The 18,823-nt window shown below is 45.0% G+C and overlaps 1 protein-coding gene across 2 annotated transcripts in view; it reads right to left on the bottom strand.

Moving 5' to 3' along the window:
• Nucleotides 1-18,823, bottom strand: part of TMEM45A (transmembrane protein 45A) — a 628,573-nt gene that overhangs the window by 193,280 nt on the left and 416,470 nt on the right. For both annotated transcript variants that reach the window (XM_086934543.1, XM_086934542.1), the window contains 2 exons: nucleotides 17,261-17,473; nucleotides 11,376-11,560 (listed from right to left, as the gene is read on the bottom strand). In XM_086934543.1, coding sequence (XP_086790669.1) covers nucleotides 11,376-11,560; nucleotides 17,261-17,473 — 398 coding nt within the window. The remainder of the gene's footprint in view (nucleotides 1-11,375; nucleotides 11,561-17,260; nucleotides 17,474-18,823) is intronic.

Below are 18,823 nucleotides of genomic sequence, written 5' to 3'. Positions count from 1 at the left end.
CAGGATCGGACATTTCAAACTCAAATGCACGTTCTTTTTCTTACCTTTCCGAAGCATGGAGCGCAATAGCAGGCAGAGAAAGGGTGATGCACGTGTTGAACACTGCCTGGCCTGGCAAGTTGCTGGCAGTGCCCCCCCGCCCGCTCCTGAAAGAGGGCACACACACACCGCCGCCCGAGTACTTCACAAATCTTTAAAAGACCATGCGCTTGTTCATGAGGCTTAAATGGTTTATCACCCCTTCTAGAACCCCTACATCGACCCTCTGACGTTTCCTGGAAGAATTAGCACGTAACACAATACCAAGCCCTGTCAGCTGAAACCCCCGAGGAATCGTGGGGCATATTATCAAGGGGGTTTATTTCCGCTTTTTTGGCTTTAAAAGCCCAAAAAAAGGAGATAAAATTATCTCCCTATTACCAAGCTGTCGCTAACACCAGTTAGTGACAGCTAAAAGGAGATAGCGACCATCTTGGGCCCCGCTTTGCATGTCAGTGATATTTATCACTAATGACATGCAAAGTGGGCGTGCCAAGATGTTAGCGACTGGAAACAGTCCCTAACCATCGCTATCTCCTATTACCAACTTTTGGAGATATTCGCGCTAAGCGCGAATATCTCCAAAAGCTAACACCTGCCCTGAGCAGTTTTTAGCCATGTTATCCAATGGAAGGTGGATAACATGGCTAAGAGCATTTGCTGGATAATGCATGAATATCGCTGACTTTTCAGAGATATTCATGCATTGCGGCCGTTTTTTATCGCATTTGCGATAAACCTTGCTAATAGCAAGGTTTATCTGCGATAAAATTCGCCGATGTGCGGCGATAATTTTTGTCTCTAAACAAGTTAGAGACAAAAATTATCGCTAGTTGTTGGTAATATGCCCCCGGGTTTTTCCTTGCAGGAATCGGGAGGCGGAAGACTAGCACTGAAATCAGTAGTCTCACGCCTGAATCGGGAGGATTGGTATGTCTGGATTCTCTACAGCTGGGGCCATAAACTACATCCGCAGGGCTGGGTGATAGCCTGGGTCCGGCCTGGACAATCGGACACAGAGGAAGAGGAGTGTCAGAGGGTGCGGTAGTGAATAGGGTGAAAGGGAGGTGTCGGGCGGGCACAGGGTGTGATTCTCAGGGAAGAGCAGCGCAGATGGGGGGAAGTATATGGCCCATGCATGAGAGAGAGAGCGGGGGTGACCAGTGCGTGGGGGAGATGCTTGCGAGGGTGGGGAACCGTGCTGAGAATCGACGGCGTGCAGAGAGAGGGTCTGGTCAAGGCATCTAAAATGGCTGCCGTGCACGACAAAATTGTGGCATTGGACAAAAAGGCAAGATGGCGCAGACAATGTTTATCAATAAGGATTCATTGGGCCCCGCTTTGCATGTCAGTGATATTTATCACTAATGACATGCAAAGTGGGCGTGCCAAGATGTTAGCGACTGGAAACAGTCCCTAACCATCGCTATCTCCTATTACCAACTTTTGGAGATATTCGCGCTAAGCGCGAATATCTCCAAAAGCTAACACCTGCCCTGAGCAGTTTTTAGCCATGTTATCCAATGGAAGGTGGATAACATGGCTAAGAGCATTTGCTGGATAATGCATGAATATCGCTGACTTTTCAGCGATATTCATGCATTGCGGCCGTTTTTTATCGCATTTGCGATAAACCTTGTAATTAGCAAGGTTTATCTGCGATAAAATTCGCCGATGTGCGGCGATAATTTTTGTCTCTAAACAAGTTAGAGACAAAAATTATCGCTAGTTGTTGGTAATATGCCCCCGGGTTTTTCCTTGCAGGAATCGGGAGGCGGAAGACTAGCACTGAAATCAGTAGTCTCACGCCTGAATCGGGAGGATTGGTATGTCTGGATTCTCTACAGCTGGGGCCATAAACTACATCCGCAGGGCTAGGTGATAGCCTGGGTCCGGCCTGGACAATCGGACACAGAGGAAGAGGAGTGTCAGAGGGTGCGGTAGTGAATAGGGTGAAAGGGAGGTGTCGGGCGGGCACAGGGTGTGATTCTCAGGGAAGAGCAGCGCAGATGGGGGGAAGTATATGGCCCATGCATGAGAGAGAGAGCGGGGGTGACCAGTGCATGGGGGAGATGCTTGCGAGGGTGGGGAGCCGTGCTGAGAATCGACGGCGTGCAGAGAGTGGGTCTGGTCAAGGCATCTAAAATGGCTGCCGTGCACGACAAAATTGTGGCATTGGACAAAAAGGCAAGATGGCGCAGACAATGTTTATCAATAAGGATTCATTTATAACAAAATATTTACTCGCAGTGACAAAATGGTGGTCAACACATCCTGATTTCCATCGAATCGAACGTTAACAGACGTCACGCAGCAAAAAAAAAAAAAGATCACGCACAGCCGCTGGAACACATGTATCAACATATATGAGCCTCCTCAGCCACCCTCAGAAAACATAAGGGGTCAGGATACGTCTCCCGCACCCCCTTATACCTAGTAATTTAATTAAAACGAAACACAAAATGGCGAATTCCCGTTTCGCTACCAGTTTGCGGCCCAGTTCGCGGCCCGGGAAGCGCTTCTACCGTGAAAAATATATATTTTTTTATTTTCCCCACGGGACCCTTTAATAACCCCAACATCATTCCTAGGGGGTCAAGAGAGGTATACCTTGCCCCCTTTCATTAAATTCCCCCTTCGTTTTTCACCTCTTCTTCTCTCTCGATCCTACCGAGAGATAAGATGGCGGCCGCTCCGGACTGTTTAGAATGTTGACAGACACCGGAGAGCCAATCAGCTTTCTGCGCGCAAAGTTCCGTTTCGCGAAAAGTAAGCGGACCGGAGCGCAGCCCGGAGCGCTGTTACAGATATATATCTTGTTTTGAACGTTAATTTCTCAAAATCCACTGGAGCACATATATTGAGACCTAGCAAAGGCACATCGGGCTAACAGTCCCTACAATTTTGCCAAGTTTCGTGCAAATCCATTCAGCCGTTCGAGCTAAAAGTGAGGCCAAAGGCCCTATGGAAATTAACATGGGAAAAACGCGTTTTGGGACCCCCCTTTTTTCTCGGCCCCCCCTTGACGAAACCCCCCCAAATTTTCGGGGGCTGCTCAGAAACAAAATGTGCCTTTTTCCTGAAAATTTCAGCCGATTCCGTCCACAAACGCCAAAGTTATTAGACATAGAATTTTCAAAAGTTCCATAGACAAATAATCCTAACTATATATTACCTACTGGCAGTCACCAGTAGGTAGTTATAGTTAGGACCAAGTTTCCATAGGAAGACCATTTTTTGTTTTGCTTATAACTTTGGCGTCATTTGATGAATCTTCATGAAATTTTCAAAACTCATTGTTTATATCAGCTCCTATGTTGGAAGTTTGGGGGTGATTGGTCAAGGGGGGTCCGAGATAAATGGGGGTCCCAAAACGAAGGAAACTTTAGACTTGGCATTACCCCAAATTTGACAGGGAGAAGGGTCTTGGTCTAGAAAGCGCACTTTTGTTTATTTGGTGTAAATCCGTTTTTTGTAGTTTTGGAGAAATATCCAAATTTACACATAATGATATTTGGGAATTCTGCCATCTGATTGGCTGAGGCGTTACGAGCACGAGCTTGCTGCTTATTGGTTGCGAGTGCTCCGAGCGGTTGCAACTAGGAAGTGTTGGCTGCCATTTTGTGCTTCCGTTGAATCGAGTAAGGCAAAAATGGGCAAAAAAGTAGGAAAGGAGGGAAGAAGCACTGTAACCTCTGTGGGGGAGTGCAAAGTGAAGTATTCACTCCTACCGGTCAGAAAGTGCGGTGTTGCTCAGACTGACATGGTGCAGAGATGATATGCTGCTACACTAAGGTATGAAACCGAGAGCCTAAACCATGAGCTCATTGCTGTAAAGTGATGTGCTCTGGTCTTTGTAGCATACGTGTGCAAGTAGTGTTAGTAGGCGAATATACCATACAGGGAGTTTGAAGTGAACTACTGACCACTTTTGTGCATTTATAGTATACCGGAAGCAGGAAACGAAGTACTCACCCCTACCGGTGTGAAGACTTGGGGATCAAACCAAGGTGATTGCTGTAAAGGGATGGGCTATGGGCGCTGTAGTATACATGTGCAAGTAGTGTTAGTAGGCGTTTATACCATACAGGGAGTGGGAAGCAAACTACTGACCGCTACCATGTATTTATACTGTACTGGAAGCAAAGTACTCACATCTACTGGTGTGAAGACTCTGGGATCAAACCGAGCTGGTTGCAGTAAAGTGATGGGCTCTGGGCGCTGTAGGATACTAGCCGCTGTAGTATAACTGTGTAAGTAGTGTTAGTATGCGTTTAGAGTATATAGGGAGTGGATAGCGAACTACTCTCTCCTACTGGTCTGAAGACTCGGGATTAAACGTGAGCCTAAATCGGAAGCTCATTGCTGTAAAGTGATATGCTCTGGGTGCTGTAGTATACCTGTGGAAGTAGTGTTAGTTTGCGTTTATATAATACAGGGAGTAGGATGTGAACTACTCACCCCTACCTGTCTCAAGAATACTGGATGAAACCATGAGATCTTTGCTGTAAAGCCCTATGCTCTGTGTAGTTTTCCAATGTAAGTCATAGTAGACTTTGTGAGAAGTTGGCCTTGTATTTGATGCTCACTATTCTAGTGAGCACCTAGTACCAGTCCAAACAACCCTTATGGTGATGGTTGTAAAGTCAACCTTATAGACCAGCTATCCTAGAGGTAGCATGGACAAAGCAGTCTTAGGCTAAACTCAAGAGGGCATGTGAAGCCAGCTGTTTTACCATATGCAATCCCTTTAATACCAAATGAAAGGACACCACACAGGATATATATTCAAAATATATATGTATTTATTTCTAAAGAAATCCCCTGAACTCTTTATGAGCACAGAAGCTCAAGCGCATAACAAGTGACTTAATATAACATACAAAAGTTGCACAATTATGGATAGGGCCGGGTGGCCCGCTAAACCATATACTAAAAAAGTGGTATAAGTACCACGTCACGAACAATGGTAAGGCCTAGGGCCTTGGGAATCGCTGGGGCTACACTGGACTAGCAATGGTTAGGGAGCAGGAGGCCCACGGGATGTGTGTGCAGAGTCTAAAGGCACACGTGTGCACACATAGAAGTCAATGAGTACGTAAAAGTTACAAAGTTAAAGGTTTGGGAGTCTTCCGACTGGATTAGAAACAAACCACTTGAAACTAGGACACTAGCCGCCACATGCATCAAGGTATTTAGGAGTCGCAAACGGTGCGATTTGGTAAAATTGGCCGTTTGCGATTCCTAAATATCTTTTTAGTATGCATCAAACATTTTTGAAAAAATCGCTATTTTTTGCGAATTCCAAAAATGCGATTGCTTTTAAGGAATCACAAATTTGCGATTCCTTAAAAGCAATGCATGATTGCTTTTGAAATTGCGAATCTGCAATTAGGGGGTGCAAATTACCACGAGGGTGAACCTCGTGGTAATTTGCAAAAAAGTTTTAAAATGCACAAAATTGCATTTTAAACACTTTAATGTTACAGACACACATGTCCTTAGGACATGTGTGTGTGTAACATGCACTTAAAATTCCATTTCAGGGGTGCAGGGGGGGGTCATTTGGACCCCCCTGCACCCATGGAATGCATTAACATTTTGCGAATCGCTAATAGAAATTCGCAAAATGTCAATGCCTTCCCATTGATTTCTATGGGCCTTTTGGCCCATAGGAATCAATGGGAATTGCGAAATCGCAATTTAGAATTCGCATAATATTTGCGATTCGGTAAAAATTGCGATTTTTACCGCATCGCAAAAATTATGCGAATTAATTGTTGCATCCCGTTTTGTGATTCCTTATTTGCGATTCCCTAATTTTCGCAAATAAGGAATCGCAAAACCTTACATTGATGCATGTGGGGGATAGTACACAAGCAATTCTCCATCGGTCAGACAAACTTACGCTGGACACCCTAAAACAAATAAAGCCAGTAAATAGAAAGCAAGCAAATGTGAGTTACATACCACAGAACCAACGGTCAGCAATGGGCAGAATGCATTCCCTAAGAAGCTTTCTGAACGCCTGCAAGAAGTTGTTAGTAAACAAGACAGCTGTGCTGTATGGTAGGCATTGATCTGATGCAACGCAAACAAAAAGCCATGAAGAGTTTTGTGGGGTGGATGGGGAGCAATGAACAAGCTAGAAGTGGAGGAAGGAGACTCACAATTGCTGGTGCAGGGATTTGAGCGGGGAAGCAGTAAACATAGGAGAGTGCAAGAAAACACATGCACTCACAAGGTATGCTGAAAGAAAATGAAAAAAATGGTTTCTAGAATGTGGGCATTGGAAGGATACAAGTCATCCCATCAAAAAGCTGGTAAAGAAGCTATACTTCAGGGGAGGCACAAACACAAAAACAGGAAGGAAAGCCAGTGAGTAAGATAAAAGCTATTGAGACAAGAAAACCAATCAATGCTAAGCAGTGGGCTGGCCCACTGCCCATTGTAAGCATTGGTATTGCACAAAAGAGGCTTTCAACAAAAGATAGCTAAATACTGCCTGTAAAAGACCTAAAAGGACTAGCCATAAGGTGCATTTGGTGCCGTGATGCAATCTACTGCAAAAGTCTCTTTTGATTTGGGCAATATTCTCAATCCTCACGTCTCTTCTGTCTCCCACATGACATTTCAGCAAGGAAATCAATTAAACTGTTCGCAAGACAAATTTTAGGCTCAGAAAATTAGACTTTTAGATTTCTCTCACTTTGTAGCACATACAGAAAAAGAAACCAAATAACTAGAGATTACGTGCCTCCAATTACGTGCCTTTTGATGTATCGTCCACCCCAGCCTTCCTCTCTGTTTTTGCCAGCATTTCAAGACCTATTGGCCACCCTGGCGGTCAACTATGCCTCTGTCTTGGTGCTAGGCGATTTTAATTACTGGCCCTCGGACCCTTTGGAATGCACCTCATCTAAACAATTCACTGAATCTCTCCTCTCCCTGAACTTTGTCCCTCACATATCCGTCCCCACACATTCTCACGGTCACATACTCGACCAGGTTTGGTCCCTCAACCTTTCTGTTTCCCCGGTGTCTGTATCTCCCTGTGCCTGGTCTGACCATGCCCTTATCTCTTTTTCCCTCCTTCTCAACCCTGTTCCTAAGGTCCCACATGCCAAAAACACCTGGGCGCGGAATTGGAATCGAGTTGATCTTCCTTCCCTGACCTCCCTGCTTCAGAACTCCTCTCCGACCCTCACTGGTCTATCATCCAACTCTCAAGCCATTGCTATTAATACCTGGCTGGCCGGAGGTTGCGACTCGGTTGCTCCACTACGTCGTATCTCTACCCGACGACCCAAGGATTCCAACAGGTGGTTCAATGACGACCTAAAAGTACATAAACTGACCGTACGGCAAGCAGAGAGGCAGTGGAGAAGAAATTACTGCCCCTTATTAAAAACTCATTACTTAACATTACTAATTGAGTACAAAAAAGCCATCCTAGCTTCCAAAACCATCTATTTCTCCACAAAAATTATGACAGCGGAAAATAAATCCAGGGAGATCTTCGGTATAGTCAACGACCTAGCCTATTCCGATAGAGCCTCACCCCAAATCCCTCCAACCCAGCCCCTGTGTGACCAAACAAACTCCTACTTTCTGGACAAGATTGCAACCATCAAGGCTAACATCCCCCCCCTCTCTATTTTTGTTGATCCTTCCCCTCCCACTGTTCAATGCCATCTTACCCCAATTCCTCCCCTTACTGAGGAAGTATTTCTGGAGATACTTCCTAAGGTCAAATCAGGTTCTCCGGCAGACATCTGTCCGGCACGAATCCTACAACAGATCTACTCTACTTGTCCCCAGCCCCCCCATTACTTTCTTTAATAGTTCCCTGTCTCAGGGAGTGGTGATCCCCGCTCTTAAATCAGCCACAATAGTGCCCATTTTAAAGAAGCCCGGTGCTGACCCGTCCATCTCAGCTAACTACCGCCCCATTTCCCTGCTGCCCTATTTGGGCAAGGTGCTTGAGCGCCATGTCACCTCGGTACTCAGCGACCACGTAGAAGCAAATGGGGGTCTGGCATCTCGCCAGGGCGGCTTCCGCCCCAGGCACTCTACCGAATCTGTCGTGGTGTCGGTCCTGGACAACCTCAGGGAGGGCATGGATTACAACAAACATCAGGCTCTGGTGCTCCTTGACCTCTCCGCCGCCTTTGACACGGTGGACCATACCATCTTGCTCTCACGTGTCAAGGCGGCGGGAATTGAGGGCTCAGCCCTGGTCTGGCTATCCTCCTTCCTGAGGGACCGCACCCAGGCGGTTCGGCGGGGGGACTTCACGACTACCCCACTTCAAGTCACCTGCGGTGTCCCTCAGGGTTCCTCTCTTTCACCCTTACTGTTTAATCTTTACATCTTTCCTCTAATCTTTGCACTTCAGCAGCTGGAGGTCACCGTATACAATTATGCGGATGACCTCCAGCTCATCTTTAACCTCTCATCTTCTCCCCTCTCTATCTCAAATTTCCAGTCCACTATGATTTTCATCAGGGACTGGATGAACCACAACCATCTCAAGCTGCACCCGGACAAAACCGAGTTGGTTCTCACAGGTGGTTCTTCCAGTCCCTGGAACTCTCTCTTCTGGCCCCCTTCTCTTGGTCCTTCCCCCACTCCTTCCTCCACAGTTAAAACCCTGGGTGTCAAAATGAACAACCAATTCACTTTACACTCACAAATCAGCTCTGTGGTTTCTTCCTGTTTCCTCACTCTCCGAACAATCCGCACTGTTTCCCGTTTCTTTTCCCCCCAGGCACTTAAACTGATCATGTCCGCGCTGGTGATTTCGCGGCTGGATTATGCCAATGCCCTGTACAACGGCATCCCTGCATACAGCCTGCAGAAGCTCCAGATGGTCCAGAACCAAGCGGCTCGGTTTGTGTATGGTCTCCCACGTTTTCATCACTCTACTCCCCTCCTCAAGGAGCTCCATTGGCTTCCTATCAAGGAACGCTCCCTTTTTAAAACCGGCTGTATGGTTTTGTCAGGCCCGCCAGGGCACTGCCCCCGCCTTAATTTCCTCTCTGATCAACTAATATGTTCCGGTCAGAGAGCTTCGTTCTTCTTCTAAATCCCTCTTGCAAATCCCACGTTTCAAACGTAAAAAGTGGGGAGGAGCCAATTTTTCAACTTTGGCTCCCACCTTTTGGAACTCCCTCCCTGACCACCTACGATTTGCTACACACTATTCTTTCTTCCGCAAAGATCTAAAAACGTTTTTGTTCAAACAGGCCTTCTCCTTGTAACTTGTCCCTCCTTCCTCTGCCCTCAATTGCTGGACCTACCACTATAGCGCCAAGAAACCATAGGGTGAACGCTGCGCTCTACAAATGTTTTAAATTTAAATTTTAAATTTAGAGATCTTAAACTTCCTCAAGAGCTATCCTTCTTCTAGTTTTATGAAAGCATTGATCAAGCAGAATTTCTAATGCAAATGTATTTACCCCTTGGTCTGGTATGCTTTACTATTACTCGCTAGGGCTTCTGGGAAGTTCTGAGAAGATGGTGAAGGTTTCCTATCTTGGGAGGCCCTGTCAGATCTCTGAAATATTGCTTACCCTATTACATTATGACTTTTGGACTTGGAATACTCATTATGATCAGGATAAGTTGGGGGGGGGGGGTTGGGATTTGTTGGCATTGTCTTGCTTTATAAAAACCGAAAATTAGACCGAGATCACATGGGGGCGTAACGACCGCACTCAATGGGAGTGCTGAACTTACTGTATATGGATCTACTGTAGTGCCTACATGAGCTAAGAATTCTGGACTTCGGCACATGAGCCTCTGGCGTATGGTCTCAAGCTTGTATGATATATGTGGTACTCCGATGGCGGCCGGCCCCAGCAGTGGGTTGTAGGCACACCGCTGTGTATATGAACAATGTGCAATAAAGGTCTTCCAAAAAAAAAAAAAAATGTATTTACCCCTCTCTAGGAAAACGAGGTGGAATCAAAACTATTCATTTGCTATGCACAGCACTGTTAATAGTTAAACAATACATATTCATAGTAATATTGACTGTAGTAATCTTTTTGCATAGCGAAATTTTGTTTAATGTTAATGGACCAAATCGCCTGCCAGCATGTAAAGTGGAGAACATGAGATGATCCCTTATTTGCATTCTGCAAAATATGTGTTTGAATATTTTATAATGTTTATCTTAAACACCCTCATACATGCCATCATGCTTTGTGCATACATACGCAAATAACTACATTGTGCTTCAGCTGTGACATTTCCCCTTCTCGGGTATGCTGAACAAAATCCTGTTTTGTGCTTGTGAAATATCAATACCATTGTTCAAGCAATTCATATCTGCAGAGCAATTCATATCTGCCACCAAGCAGCATGCCCTATGAATAAATGACTGTGTTCAGATTTTCTCTACACAGGAAAGAAAGCAGTTGCTTTATCAAGGCCGTGGCTTTCTAATTTTTGTACACTCGTCTATAGTGCAGCATCTTTTTTTCCTTTGGAGGCTGATGTGAACTTTTAGTGACAGAACATGATGGCTATTATCCAAAACCTAAAAACCACTAATATCTGCACGTTATGGTGGGCTATGCAATCATTATGCCTTGCTAAGCACTGCTTGTTATCTGTTCAATTTCATTTTGTTGTGTTTTTCCCCAAGCAGAGTTCTCCATAGAGGGATCATTCCCAAGCATGTCTGCAGTGGGTGAGTGGCTTCGAGGTTGTGATTTATCCATATGGCGGTATCGTGTGGATTGAGTGGGTCTGCCGGCGGTCCAACCAAAAATTTGTTTATGTAAAGCGTGTAGTAGGCTGAGTCTGTGTGGTTGCTTGCATTGGGATTGGGTCCATCTCAGCCATTGCATCCTTGATGCTAGATTGGTCTTGATGGACCTGTTGCAGGCGGCGCAGGTGTTGTCCTCCTCCGGTGACAATGTGTCGGTAGAGTGAGAGGCCTTGCTAGAGCGGTTTGGTGGAGCCTGAGATGATGCGTTCCAGATGTTCAGATCAGGGTCTATGGAAGTCAAATGTTGTTATCAGGTCTAAAACATCAACAAGAAAAACACTATGACAACTTTGGTGAATTCAACATGTCTTTCTCAAATATGATCTGCAAGGTCATTTGGTCAGGAGTAGTCCTGTAGCGAGGCTTTGTGGCTGTGTAGTATACCATAATTGAGCAATGTGTATTGTTTTGAGGATTTGCGGTATAACCATAATAACCTTTAACTGTAGTTTTTCATTAAAAACATGAATGTAATCATTATCCTGAAATATCAAACACTGAAGGACGTAACAGGAAGACAGATTACCCTACTAAACAAGTGAGAAGGTTCACATACCTGCCAGAACCAGCTTCCTTGAAGAATACAGAAACTTGACCGGAAGACCTCGAGCACAATATTACCACGGAAGAAAACTTCAAGGAACAGGCAAAGTGCTCCACTAAACACAGCTACGAGTAGCAGAACATGAACATGGACATCCAGCATTGCTCTTCCATGGACATGGTAATAAAAGATGAAACCTGGTGGAAAAAACGATGATCAGTTTTCGAAAACGCTAAAACAGGCCAATTTCTCAATATTACAGATGGACACTATAGCCTCCATTATGAGTTGCCGGAGTGGTAACCTTGCGAGGATACTGGTCTGGACAGTTCCAAATGTCCTGATGTTACCTGACCCTAAATCTGTACATCCAGAAAGAGACCCCGTTTTCTCTGCATGAGGCACAGTCCTACACTACCCGCACCCTGCAGCACTATGGGGGAGCAGGCAATGCTCCCAAAGAGGCCACAGCCTCTCCACCCCGAAACACCGTACCCAACCCCGTGCAACACCCTCTACTCCCACAGGGCCCACACATATTTACAATCTGCACAAAGTAAGTAGGTGGTAAATATCAGCATTGAAATCCCCAAAATCAAGGAAAACCTGCACAACGATACCCAGTAATTATAAGTCTGACAAGTTAGTTCTCATTTTGGGAAGTTTAACATGCAATCCCTTTAACATATGCCAGCCGGATTCATGAATTCCAGCCCTAGTTTCTCCCTTTGGAGTTAACAGAGAACTCATAACAGGGGCCTGTATATTTCCGCAGATTCCTCACCTAGTGAATGTCCCAGGTGAAAGGCAGGATAAGGAAACTTCCAAAGCACTAACTCTCCAAAATCACCAGATGCTGTCATGCGAAGAACCAGCTTTCACAGAGGGTGGCCCTATTGAGTAAGTATTATTCACCACATGTGATGTTTCAAGTCAGGTGGTGTTCTGCAGGTCTAAGTACAGACATGTATCAGAGCACTGTGCCAGCCATCATTCTCTGTAAAGGTGTACTCATCCTATAGCATCTCCAGTGCACCAGAGTCACAAATTGAGCCACAAGCAAAGGGAGTGCTGCAGTGCAGGCAGATTTGGGTCCCTCAGCACAGACTGAAGAGGACTCTGAACAGGTCTGGGTGACACCAGAGCTGTTGTTGCCCGTGAAGCCACAGCCAAAGGTTCCACCAACACCTTAGAGCAGTGGTCTTCAAACTTTTGTCATCTGAGCCCCCCCATCTAAACCGTTTTACACGTCGAGCCACCCCACCACCACCACCTGACAAAAAAGTTCGGGAAGCTGGTACTCTGCATCATTGATGACCATTCCTGCAGAGCCCAGGTGGTAAGGGCAAATAATATAAAATAAAGAGCTCCACTTCCAGTTTCGGGTAGTACCTGGAAACTGGAGTGCTCACAACATTTTTACACAAGCACACATTAATTTTTTGTAAGCACTGGGCGATAAAGCGATATTCCCAGAATCACAGGATGTTGAGCAGAAGAATTGAACCTGGTTCCCCAGCTCCACAGTCATCAGCTCTGGCTATTGCGCCACATCCTTGCCCTAGACAAGATATCAGAACAAGCATTGGCAAAGCCAATAGGTCTCGGCAATCAGATAGCTACAGACAATGGCAATGTAGGTGCATTTGTGTATGGCTCAGGGGCTGTTTTTATTGATATCCACAAATGTATTACCACTGATTGCTGAGACCTATTGGCTTTGCCAATGCTTGTTTTAGAGACAGCCAACATGTCTGGAGTTGTTCTCAATAAAGGCAGGTCCCTTTTGGAGGGGGAAGGAATGGCCTTTTCAGCACAGAGATGTGAGGGCTCAAAGACACATGTCTGTGTCTTTGAGCCCTCACATCTATGCATGTGTGTGAAGCCCACACATGCACAGATATATTATCACAGTCCCTCAGCAGAGCAAAGCCCTCTTGCCTGCACAGACGGATGTTCACAATCCCTCGGAGGAGCCAAGGCAAACTCCCACTCTGGCACAGAGTGTCAAGCTATGTTCCAAATTGGTTGGGCAGGGGGGTATTGGCATATTAAGTTTTGTCACAAGAGGCAAATGGGAAGAGAGGGGGGAGCAGGTTAGAAACAGAAAAGTGAAGGAGAGATCCTAACAAAAAGCAAGAGGATGCAGCGTTAGCCCAGCGTGGTCCTAGCGTGGGCTAGCTGGACAGGAATGAAGACTGAGGAAATAAACGGCAGGCTCAATGGTAGACATATTTTCGAAGTTGATGTTAAAAAACGGATTTTAGAACCTCATGGGTGTGAGTGGCAGGCACGCAACTCCCATTGGGCTCAAAGGGCTTCAGCCCCCCACCCCCTTGTGTGTGGCAGCCTGGGCTGAGACAGCTTCCAGGGTGAACACACACAGCCTTACCTGAGTACTTCACAGGTCTTTAAAAGACCATTTCCTTGTTAAAGAGGCTCCGTTATTTTTCACCCCTTCTAAGAGGCCCTGCATCTCCACTCTGCCTATTGGTCGAAGAATTAGCCTTCCACCACTCCCCCAACCCACCCCCCCTCGAATTTTGGCTCTAGTTGCGCCTCTGGTAAGTGGTGTATCAGGGGAGAAGAGATGGGCCAGTTTGACCATGTTAGGATGTAGTTACATTACGTCAGTTTAGAGTGTACGTCTAAACCGAAGGATGTTGTGTTTGTGCACTCAACTTGCTTCTGAAACAAAGACCTTTTTCACAAAGAACAAATGTTTCTGTAGTCGTTCTCTGCCAGTGTGAACTTAGGAGTCTGCATGAGAACATCATGCTGCTCAGTGTCGGCATACTGCGCATTTGCAGAAACTCTTTGAAACTGATGGGTGGTGGGAATTCTGTTAAAACAAACATTCCCAGAATTCCCCTCCTTTGTGCACCTGTGTCCCTCGTGTCCCTCTTTGCTTTAGGCATTTGGGTAGTCCCTGAAGCTAGAAAATAAGCATGGTCAGTTTCTGTGGTTTTATTTAGCGCTGATCTCTATGGAGAAACTAATATGCTGGCTCTCAAGCTGCCTCCAGTTGTTCCCCCAACCTAGTCCAGGTGTCATGCAATATTCAGGGTTCAGGGTGCAGATCTCTGCCCCCTTGAACTCCTGCAAGAGGGTAGCAAAGATGTGTTTGTCCTCCGCAGTTGGCGACTCAGTGCACCAAGCGTTTTTTGACAGCTTAGAATTATTTAAATTGTATTGTAATGTAATTGCATTTATATAGCGCTTACTACCAAGTCGTTGAAGCGCTTGTCTTCACACCTTGAGTAGCGCATAAGGGGCTCCTGAAATGTGCGCACAAACACACAGCAGCTGGAGCTGTAGCAGCAGCCCGGCTGGGACACACAACAGCGGGGGGCTGCTGAAGCACTTTCAGCCTAATAGGCGTTGCGCACCTAGAATCAACAATGAAAGGTGATGTGGTAGGGTGGAGTGTGCGCCCATCCCTGAGGGGATGCTGTGCCCACCCCAGGGCGGCACGCCCCACAGTTTGAAGACCTATGCCTTAGAGGGTGGAATTATAGCAGAGTAGGCAGACCGCAATTAAACAATTCCAACATGCATGCTGGAAAGCGTGCACTTGTGTCTCATCAACTGCCTTGTGAGGAAACGCGGATGGAGTTTTTCAAGCACTGGGCATTAGGGAAATGCATTGCTGACTCCTGGAACAGTCCCGGGAGCATGACTGTTTCCCACAGGAAGAAGATGCTTCCTTCTTGTGGTGCTTCTTCTGCTTCCTAGGAACATTATCTAGAGAGTGAGTGAAACGGGCGCACCACCAGGCCTTGGCCCCTAACAACGTGGCCTCACTCTTTCCATTGGCTTTGGCGCATGAGTGTGCACTTACAACCCCCTCCAGCCCTAGGTAGTGATTGAATCCCAATCACCATAGTCAGATGCTGTCCCGGTCCAACAACACCTTCTCCTTACAACGACTCAAACAGTGCTTCGAGGCGGACCCTCAGGAGGCAACATTTAACGTAGGTACACCCCAAGCTAGCATAATATCACTGCAGGATCTCTGGATTCATACTACGAGGCAGGAAAAGAAAGAATTGGAGCCACTGCACAAAGGTATGCCTTATATAGGATAATGGCATCTCTTCTGGAGGTTTGCAGAGCCACAGCCTGAGCCTCATATGGTACTCTGTTGGTGCTGGGGAGCTAATGCTTTGCAAATGTTTGGATGCAGTTTGCCACCAAGGATATTAACAATGTGAGGAATTTATGGGGAAAAAGTATCCATCAGAAACATTATTTTCTTATAATGAGACATATCATGTTGTAATATACATTTAGCTATGTCACATGCTCCCCCAAATCTGTACATTTGAGGAAAAATAGAATATTTTTGCATGTCTCTGTGTTTGGGGACTGGCAGTTAGGCCAGTGCATTGAGTGTTGATACCCATTCTGGTACAGCATTCTCCTGAACTGCATGAAATTGTTATCTTTAATAGCACAGTGTAATCTTTTGTACCTGGACATGCCCCGATTACTGCATTACCAGCGACGATCTTCAAAGTGTGACCTGTGTGTGTCTGGTAGTGTGCCTGAAAAACGTACAGGACTGACTTCTGATCAGAAATTTCAAGACAGATTAAGCTAAACGGAAACCCTACCAGTCTCCTTTACACCTGCAGCCTCCAGGTCAACCTCAGGGGTCTTGCGAGAGGAGGAGAAGTCTGCTGAATGAGGGCACTGGTCACTGGGCGTGTAGAAGAACTTGCCTTATGCCAGAAACCCTGCTTGTGCTGATCTAATGCTACCTATCGAAAAGTTGTAAAGATCTGTAACTGGCAAAGATTTTTCAATGTTCTTTCTGACTTTGTCACCAGTGACATATATGCACATTGCAAGGTACATATTTAAAATGTAGTTTGCTATTAGAATCAGGGGAATCACGAACTGTCCAGTAAGTAACGGTATTTACTGGTCAAAACGGAATTACCAATTGTCTAGAAACCTCAATTGCTTTAGTTAGTCCACGTTTCTGAGTTGCAAATTTGCAATAGCGTCGCAGTAACGCACTTTCAAATGACTGCAGTCCTATGTACTGCATTTAAATGTACAGGTGCAGTTTTACAACACCGGAAGTCTCACATCTCTTGTAATTAGGCCCGAAATCTGTTGCACTGCAAGCTCATAAGCAAAAAGGGATGACACTTTGTTTAGACAGGTCAATGTATATTGTCTGAAACTGCTGTCTACCTTTTGTGTTAGGCGATATCTAAAATCATTTACGAGAAGTCAGTGGGACTCTTTATTACTTAGATCCTCATATTGAGTTTGGGTATTTCACACTGAGCACTGGGTGAAATACCACAACTCGTACAAGTCTCTCTACAGCCCGGAATTATCAGTTCCCCAAACTGTGGAACAGATCATTCTGGGACCAGGGACACTTGGCACGACTTTGCTGCTGGACGGGCAGGGACCGTGGGCTGCAGCACAGCCCGACCCCTGCCGAAGCACGAGGGAGCAGGTATATGCTCCCTCTGAGAAGACTGTAGCTTGCCCACACCACATGACCACACATGACACTCCACACGCACCCATGGCCCTCCGGCTGACTTGTCTGCTCAGATCCGGCAGAACATGTCCGTGTTTTTTTGCAAGAATCAGGAAAAATTGCGTGGTCAAGAACCCAGTTTTCAGTACCCAAACCGTTATTCCCATTTCTAAGTGAAAAAAAGCATTGTTATTGCTGGAATCTGTTTGCGGGGATACAGGCCAAAACCAAACATTCCACCCCCCTTATCCCTGAACTAAATTCTGAAGAGCTTGTAATAATGGCCTTAGAGGATTGTAATCTAGCTAATCAATGATTACCATTGATCAAGACTTTTTATAATATCACAGATGGTATCTCCGCAAAATATTAATCAAAGAATAAAACTGACCTTCAATAAAGCCGGCTATTGAAAGCATCATCCTATCAAATGCGACTGGAACAGCATTAGTTGTATGGACCACAATATCAACCAATCCAGACAGACCATAGAACAGATACATTGTAGAGTGCTGCCAGTTCATGAGATGGTCCCACTGATGTTCTTCACGATTGTATAAATTGAGGTGGGGTCCACCGGGAACAAACTGCTCTGATAACATACCTGCAGAACAGAAATAAAAACAGCTTAATGCTAAAAAAAAAAAGAAAACAGGATAGTGCTTTACAAATAAACCAAAAGTTTTAAAACACATGGTTAGTCAGCTAACATTTGCAAAATGTGGGGTTTGCAATTTTGCCAAATGTATCACACTTCTGAGATATCAGTAGTCACCCTCAATTTATACCGAGGTAGACTGATATTTCTATTCAATAGCTTTACAATTTTCTACAACAAAACCTTTCTTAAAATGTAATGTAGAATTAAATGGCCGGATGCACAGGACAGCAGTGGGATTATATAAGGTATGCAACAGAATTAAGGAGAAAAAGTTTTATGTAATCTCTGATTTCTGGTGGTTTTGTCTTCTGTCGGTTATTTTAGTATTTGTCGAAAGTGCCATAAATATAGGCTCCTTCGTCAAGGGTAGTGCTGGCCTCTTAGGCTTTCTCCCTATTTTATGGGCAGAAGACTGATTATTTGAGTCCTCTTTTAAAACGTTTTACTTTCAGCCATTCTTGGATTTTGACTCTTTAGAAGTAAGCTCTGAACAAGCATCATTTTTACCACAGCAACATGGAGTCATGGAATATCCACCCTGAAATTTTGAGGTTCATTTTCCACATCTTTGTTTATTTAGGTATTTATACGCTATAACATGTGAATTGTGTACATCAATACTCTTGAATATGTTATAGATAACTTTAGGGACGCCTTCAAGATGGTGTCAAGTTCTCAACTTACAATTTTAAGTTTACAGAAACATACGGGAAACAGAAGTAATGTGGAAGTGTGAAGTCAAGAGTATTGTGAGATGATATGTGGGCGCAGTATCGCAAAGATAGAGGATTCAGGGATGGTGCCACAGGTTTTTCAAAGACTTAATGGCCTGTTATTGGCTGTTACTATGACCGTGTGTTTTGTAGTTATTTTACTACGGATTCATGGGTACTGTAGTTTGTTGTCTTCTTAAAGGCTGCTACTGACAACCAGTAACTAAAGTAAAGCATAATGACTTCCAGCACGACCTTAATAGAATCGTAACTTTCCTTCACAATGGCTTGGAATATTACGTTATAAATAAACAAAATGCAATCCTGTAAACAATCAACAATACACAAATTATAATATATGATGGTCTTTCGTTAGAACACTTTGTAATCTACTTATGTGAAATATTGTATATGATGTGACTCATGTAAGTGTTTTTGACGAGCAAGTTAAAATTACGAACACTGAGACGATTTCTTCCTTTAAGCACACAATTCTTTTAAATTATTGAAAAGCTGTATTACGCAGTGGTATGTATGCCTTTGTCTACCCTCCTGAATCCAATATACAATTTGCATTACC

This window comes from Lissotriton vulgaris, chromosome 8, assembly GCF_964263255.1.
Source record: "Lissotriton vulgaris chromosome 8, aLisVul1.2, whole genome shotgun sequence".
Classification (NCBI taxonomy): Eukaryota; Metazoa; Chordata; class Amphibia; order Caudata; family Salamandridae; genus Lissotriton; species Lissotriton vulgaris.
The sequence above is the reverse complement of the archived record's forward strand: the minus strand, read 5'-3'. Positions and strand labels throughout refer to the sequence as shown.